The 7,737-nt window shown below is 42.2% G+C and overlaps 1 protein-coding gene across 1 annotated transcript in view; it reads left to right on the top strand.

Moving 5' to 3' along the window:
* Nucleotides 1-2,052: 2,052 nt before the first annotated feature.
* Nucleotides 2,053-7,737, top strand: part of LOC111254686 (uncharacterized) — a 14,037-nt gene continuing 8,352 nt past the window's right edge. Inside the window, exon 1 of the mRNA XM_022815793.2 lies at nt 2,053-4,619. Within this exon, the coding sequence (XP_022671528.1) occupies nt 4,363-4,619 (257 nt within the window). The 5' untranslated portion in view covers nt 2,053-4,362. The remainder of the gene's footprint in view (nt 4,620-7,737) is intronic.

Here is a 7,737-nt window from a genome sequence, read left to right as displayed (position 1 = left end):
TTATCTGACGGATGCATTGAAGTTCCCTATTAGTATTCTCTAATTTTTTGTTCGGTAACATGTTGGAAGACAGCGGCGCGTCTGGCGACTAGTTCCGGTTGATTTTTAAAGGCTCATCGTAGTCCTGCTAATTGTAAACAGCAGATACCCGAATCAACTGCCTTTTGCCAGGCGGCGACAGCGGCAGCAGCTCATAATGGACGAAATCTTCGCGGTCCCGGTAGCGTCCGTTCTGGCGTCAGCCCGGGCTTTGCCACAGATTACGGTAGAAATTGCTTTATTTTAATATTCTTTTGTTGGCCATCGTCCATCAGCCATCGTCAACCGACTTAGACATAGTTCAATTTTGTTTGAGTTTTACACATGGGAATACGTCGATTGAATATTTTTCGTGTTAACTTTTATAAAAAGCACAAATTTTATAGGGCTTGGCAGCACTGTTACCTCTTTGTGCTTTTGATAATGATTGATCATTTTATCGATTTATCTTCCTAGCATACTGTGCTGGATAACACAGAATACGCTATCTATGTCCAATTTATTATTATTATATATATATTATATATATGTATAGAATGTATGACTAGCATTACTGAAGTGATTTAACATTGAGACCATTTTAGTTTAATGTACCTTAACTTGTTTCTATTGAAGTATAAACGTGTGCTTGTCCTAGAAAATAATAGGCATAGTATTTGGGTAATATTTGTGATGTCTTACAGTTATTATTATAGTGAATAGGCGTTATTAGTGAACACGTCGGCTGGAAATTTCCAATGATTAGTCAACGTTCGGAATCGTTCTGGATAATTAATTAATTTTCGAAATAACTTGAAACCTACTTTGTGTCTCTCTTTGTTCTTCAGTCGCTTGTTATTACCGGATAAATTTTCATCAAATAGGTGGTTTTTCTTCATTTCTGGACTAAATATATGCCATTAAGCCTCCATCATGGATAATAGGGTCTGTATCATGATTGACGTTGAACTAAGCGTGCCTTTATCAGTGTTGTGTGGATCGAAGGTTCAGCTCTTGAGGGGCGTAATGGCCGACGTACTTTTGTCTAGTTTCTGACTCGCGTCAGGAGCTGGAATCCTATGTATTTGGCATTGCACATGCTGATTCCTCACTCTGGTCACGCCGTCCTCATTCATTCATCATATATATTCTGACTTCTACTTATGAGCGTTTAAGCCCATATCTACATCGTATCGTAAGATCTAACCGGGTTGTGATCAATGATTCTATTGGCCAGCCGTTTCCAGAGGTATCGCCATTCGCTCAATCCTTTTCGTGTCTTTGTTGATCTGTGTTTTTTTTTCCATTTTATTAACTCCTGTCACTTTGAAATATTCTTTCGGCTGCTATGTCTGGCCGCTTACTTTGGCATTAAGCTTTAGATAATTATAAAGATGCGACACTGAGTGTACTTAAATAGTTTGTTACTTAGCTATATATACTGGGTATGAACTGACGCGTCTGCATGTATCCGTATGTATATATATATATATATATATATATATATATATAATGTCTATAGAATTTGACGAAGCTCGATACGAAAATAGGCGGCCAGACTTAGCACCCGAAAGAATACGCCGAACTTATTAAAGTATTATATATATTATTCAATAGATCCCCTGTATGTATATATTAAGCCTTGTAAAATGTCTTATATAATTTATATCTGTACCTACCAACTTCTTGTTCCTGGTTTTTTTTAAAACAGCTTATGATCTGGGCAGATTTCTAGCAAACTCAGAAAAAGATTAGTTCTATGTTTGCATAGAAATAATTATCTCGTTTTTCTGAGAATATCTGTATCCGATGGATACCGCTCGTTATCGTCCTGCTATAACATGGCATAATAAGCACACGGCATTTTCGTTGTTTTCATTGAGCTGTAACTGTTTCCTCCGGCAGCTCACAAAGAGAGCGCTGTGCATATCTGCCCATATAAAAAAACAAACAACCGTGAATATTTAAATGAAATAATTATTCCGACAACGCTTAATATGCACGCTGCTTAATGTGGTACAATGTACATGTGTGTGCATTTCACATGTGGGTAACCTCGGGCAGCAATTGGTGTTGCTCTCGCATTTCCTGCCCAGCACAGCAGTCTTCCCATGGGCAGCTTGTGTGGGTCTATTTGTCAGTCCCCCTGCATAATAGATGTCGCTATTTTCAATCTTCGCAGATGTTTTTCTTGTGGTTGCTGCTAGTAGCGACTTGTCGTTCCGATGTAATAATAGTCACATAAACCTGCGGTGATGTGTCACCGTCCCGTTTTGCTGCTGCTGTTGCAGTTAGCTCCGTTTCTACAACGCATATGTGTAATGTGTGTTTTTTTGGTCAGCAAAACCTGATAGTTTCTAGCTTTTTGTTCACCTTATGCAGCCGGTCCTCGTTCTCAGCTATTTATCTGAACAACGTCGGTCATCTATACTATGCTAAATGCATGGAATTTTTAATTGCGTCAGGTTTTTGTCGTCACAGTGTTATCATGTCTGTCATCATCAAGACCGCCATCGTCATCATCATTGTCACCAGAAGCATAATCATCACGTTTCTCGAACTTGCCGCGAACAGCTAGTCTAAGGGAAACGCGCGCGCCCCGCGCGACTCGATGACACCCAGGGAAACCTCTTGCTTGTTTGTTTGGCTCATTCGAAACACTGCCCCATCGCTAACAAATGTTGAGGCGGCTTCAGCAGTGGCCAGCTAAAAAGCAGGTTCAAGCACCGCATATCGACAGACGGACAGATCAGCGTATGCAAATACGGACAGATCTGGTTTTGCTTTAGCTAATGTGCCGGCGCGTCAGACGTCTGGAGCCACGGCCCTAAGGAGCAGCCACTGAAAAGCATCGCATGTAAAAATCTGTTTTGTCGACGGTAGTAGTGACAGCGGTCGCAGGTAGAATGGCATCAATAGTGCTACTAAAGCTGTGGCAGGCATAGTCAGCGTCACGTTACGTGTATTATTGCTGTTACCAACATTCTAGTGCTGACGCTGCCATCACGCCAACAAGTCAACGAATCATCGAACAACCCATTGGTTCGTCAGTTGAATTCACCTTGAGTCGGCTCATTCAGCCCGTCGAGTCCTGCTCGCGATTGGTTGTGCGTCTCCCTGGAAGCACACCAGCCAGGATAAAGGCACGAGAGCGAAGGGCGTAATAACGATTCCACATTTCCCACAAACCGGGCACCAGGGCCATCGGCAGCGTGATAATGATGATCACAATTCTTTGCGGTCGTTTTCCTGCGATTTCTCCCTTCTCCTCATCATCTTGCCCTACCGGGACTCCTCCCACCAGGCGGTAACAACCCTTTCCACGGGCTACCAATGAGCGCTAGCCGGAGCATAAGCTCCTCCCTCCGGGCGCAAAGTGAGAAGCTCACGGAGACGCGATTTTAGACAAAGATGCTCTTGTCTTCTGGCGCGTCGGAACAATTCGGAAAGGCACGGAGCAACACGTTCTTGTGTTATCTGATCTTTTGATCTCGTTGCCAGTCTTGCCGGCAACAGTAACTGTGCCCTTAACTGTGAAGCACTATTGCTAGCGCTGGTACGTTACTGCTGTGGCGTGAGTGCTTCCGGCAGCCTTAATAGTGAAGAAAGGCCGGTGGCTTCCACGTACACTGTTGCACTGTTGTCGCTGCTAGTAGCCTATACTGAATCGCCCCTCCCTTGTGACCTCATCTTGCCCCCTTCACTCTTAAGGGCGAACCAGATCTCACGTTTCGACTTCGCAACATGTGTTGTTACGTCGCGAAAAAGGCAAGCTTGAAGTGATTGGTTTCCTCGGGCTCGTAGCAGTACAACATCTGTGACAAAAATAACAATCGTATACCTCGTAATAATGGACTATGCTGAGTAGTGATCGTGTTTTTTTTTTTGATTTCGTGCGCTAGAACAGTCAATCCCTTTTGTGAATTTGCTTGTTTATTAGTAAGAAGGATATCGACTAGCCGTCGATCAATTAATGAAAACGAAACCCAAGGAGGTCACGTAGAAAAACTATGAATAGCTATCTTCGAGTCGCCACCAGACCAAATCAATGCGATTTGTGCACGGAATCAACGTGACAAAAATCAATCAATCAATTATTGATTGAACAATTACGACGACCTCACCAGCTCGACGACCTGATCGAGGGAATCGAAACACCAGGACGAATTTGCTCGTTTTTCTGCGAAATACTGTGTACTATGTCTAATGTAAGTAAGACGAAGTTCTAGGGCAACGAAGCATAACCCAGTGACCAGATAGTCCTCAAAAATCTCTTTGGTTCTTTCTGAGTACAGAAAGACATCACGTATCTTCGGAAATACTGCAAAACAAACGCCAGATAATATGTCAGTGAACAGTGTGGAATCGGCAGATGTGGAATCCGCTGTTGCCAGGGTCCTATCAGGCTTCGACTGGGCACTTGTTCCGCCCGTTGCAGCGATGCGGCGGCCGTCATTAGCTGCACAAAAGAAGCGACTGCATATTAAACGCCCTATGAATGCGTTTATGGTATGGGCGCAGGCTGCGCGGCGAAAACTCTCCGATCATCACAAGAATTTGCATAACGCCGAACTTTCAAAAACGCTTGGCAAGCTCTGGAAGTAAGTACTCAACCATTATTATATTTAAACTAAGAGTGAGAATCTTGTTTTAACAATATTTTTCTAGCTTTAAGAAGCGATAGCGGTTCTAGCCCCACTAGTGATATGTACTACAAGACAGATAACGTAAAATCGACCTACAGATACAAACACCTATATATATATATATATATATATACGCTCACTGAATACCTGTCGCCAACGGTGTAGAGAGACCATTTGGAAAATATCACGGCATGTGTTATGATGTAATGTAAATTAGTTACGATGTTAATTCAGCAGTGTTTCGTAAGATTTCAGAAGAAAATTTGAATTAACGGAATGTGGGTTTCTTCGCGTGGCCGCCATAGCGTGCAATATTGTGATAGAATATGATATCTATAGAAGACGAGTGTCTAACCGGAAGGCTGCAATTAGTGCTAGAGCTACCGAAAGTTAATAAAGATATTGTAACAAAGCCTTTTTATCGTACGTATGAATGAATTAAGGATGTCATCCGCGCACCGCCTAAGTTAGTTTCGACTTTCGGCAAACGGGCTCTGGGTCAAGGCCTTGGAATAACTGATACTCGCAGCCTGTGCCTACAGGTTGGAACTTGTCAGCATCGATAGTCATCCAATAGGTCCACCGTCCATTGCACTTTCAAAGGTTCTAGGGAGATATTCAGGTATTTTTTTTAATTGATGCCAGAACTTTCATCGCTAGAACCATGCATTGATGTCTGCTATATTTTTTTGCGTCCAGTGGTCGCGTGGCTCCCGTAACGTTTTGTGGCCGCTAGATGAGCGTTAATAGCGCCAGTTGGTGAAGACAACGTAACATTATCCTCTGCATTTCTACAGCATTCCGCATGCGCCTCATCTTTTCTGTTTGTGTGTATGTGTGTGCGAAAATAAACATTTCTTATGACCTGCGAATCTTCTCGATGACCTTAATCTCCTGAAGGCTCGACGCAAGTGTATTAGTCGACGATAGTTGGGTTCTTGGCTTTGGCTTTCTAAGGAAATAAAATGAAGGGCGATCAGAGCGTGTGGCAGCAAGAAGCAACAGAAAAAACACAAGTAGACGAAAAAGTTCTTCCTCTTAAGAACCAAATAAGAACACGGCAATTGCACGCCTCTGTAAGCCCATTTCGGAGCCTTTGAAATACGATAGTAGAGCGACCCAATTGCTACTTCAGTGTTGTGGGAAACCGGTACGTTAAACCCATAGCTAACGCTGTAACGATGTCGCGTCGGCCTAATAGAATTTTTAAATGGAGACGCCACAGTGGCGTTTCGGAGAGCTGACCGTGACGGTATCAGGTGCGTGCTCCTGATCAAAAACAGTGAGTGTTACTTCAGGATGTTCGCGCGTCCATGATTATCAGTAATTACAGATTGATGCTAAATGCAATAAACGATTTGCTGTCAAATGTGCGAATAGCGAAGTTGTCGGTCAGGCCAGTTAAATCGCTTGAACTAATGAGCTCATGCAATCGTTGCATTTTTAGGAAATGACGAGAAATTTTCGAAAGCTACACTTGTTGGTCTGATCTAGAGTAACTTGCCGGTAAACATTTACAATCAGGCATGTAAGGAATCGGAGCCAAAACAATTCTTGCTCTTGACTTTCCACGGCTTAAGCGTCTGATCTACTAGTACCAATGCTGCGCCACTCGGTTATTATACAACGTCAAATAACATTATTGAAAGTACTTTTTTTTTGTTAACTTTCGCTACTTCTGCACGTAAGAAGCTAAGTTGTGCACTAGATGATTTATCCAACGGCCGAGCTGTGCAAGGTTTGACTGCATTTGGGGGCGCCTATTCCATGCCTTCTAAATTTGTCAGACGGGTGACAAGCATCTTATGAAACAAGGGGGTAACATGCATTCTACGAACCTAGTGCAAGGAGCCAGTGCTGTCCGGTAGACGCACGTCTCTAAATGAAAATCCATAGTAATAACGATCCATTTTTCCATTTTTTACTTTGTTTCTTAGTTGAGCTGCTATGGTTCGGCCCATTCAAATGGTCGATGAATAACGTGGTACCATATACAAACAGGAAAACCTTACACGTAAAACAGTGTTTTTGTGGTGCTGGGGCACGTTTACGCTCTTCTGTTATGGTATTAAAGCCTATTGAGTATGTCTGGTGATTTATCATTAAATTTACAGCAAGATAAGGAAAAAAAATAAGTAACGGTTGCTACATCTAATCTGTTGGCAATTAAATGGTTTCTACGTCAATTATCCACATTTTAAGAATCCGTTGCATTAAAATGTGCCGGTTTGCAATTGGCATTGTGGTTTTCTTTCAGCGTCATGATTTTGTGGCCTGTTATTCCTCTAACATTATTTCTAATTTAATGATGTTATCTTATTATACCCATAAATCCGGTGCGCTCAATTATTACCGATAGCAGTTGCCGGAAAACGTTATTTCGCTGTGTTGACAACATAAACTCATTTATTAGGATGGTTTGCACTTTTGTTTATTTAGTTTTTCTTGCTGGTTACATTGTCGTTCCAGATAAGTGCCTAAACTAGGTATTGCTGAGCCGGTCACGGCTGAATCAACAGTTTGTTGAAACAGAAACCCAGTGAAGGTGAAGAATGGAAGCCCCCCCCCCCCCCCCATTTGAACGCAATGACCTCAGCACGTAGCTCAGGTGGAAAAGCGTTCGTAAAAAAAACGTCAAAGCGAATCCTAATACCCAAAGCCTTTCACACCAACGCTCATCGACCATTAAAATTGGCACCTGTTCATGGGGCACCAAGACCCATCTAGACACAAAAAAAGCCTACATAGAAACATTTAGACAACCTCGTCATGCAACGGATTCTTAAAATGTGGATAATTGACGTAGAAACCATTTAATTGCCAACAGATTAGATGTAGCAACCGTTACTTATTTTTTTTCCTTATCTTGCTGTAAATTTAATGATAAATCACCAGACATACTCAATAGGCTTTAATACCATAACAGAAGAGCGTAAACGTGCCCCAGCACCACAAAAACACTGTTTTACGTGTAAGGTTTTCCTGTTTGTATATGGTACCACGTTATTCATCGACCATTTGAATGGGCCGAACCATAGCAGCTCAACTAAGAAACAAAGTAAAAAATGGAAAA

The sequence above is a fragment of the Varroa destructor genome, unplaced genomic scaffold (genome assembly GCF_002443255.2).
Source record: "Varroa destructor unplaced genomic scaffold, Vdes_3.0 BEIS01000007.1, whole genome shotgun sequence".
In the NCBI taxonomy this organism is placed as follows: Eukaryota; Metazoa; Arthropoda; class Arachnida; order Mesostigmata; family Varroidae; genus Varroa; species Varroa destructor.
This window is presented reverse-complemented; position numbering and strand designations above follow the sequence as displayed.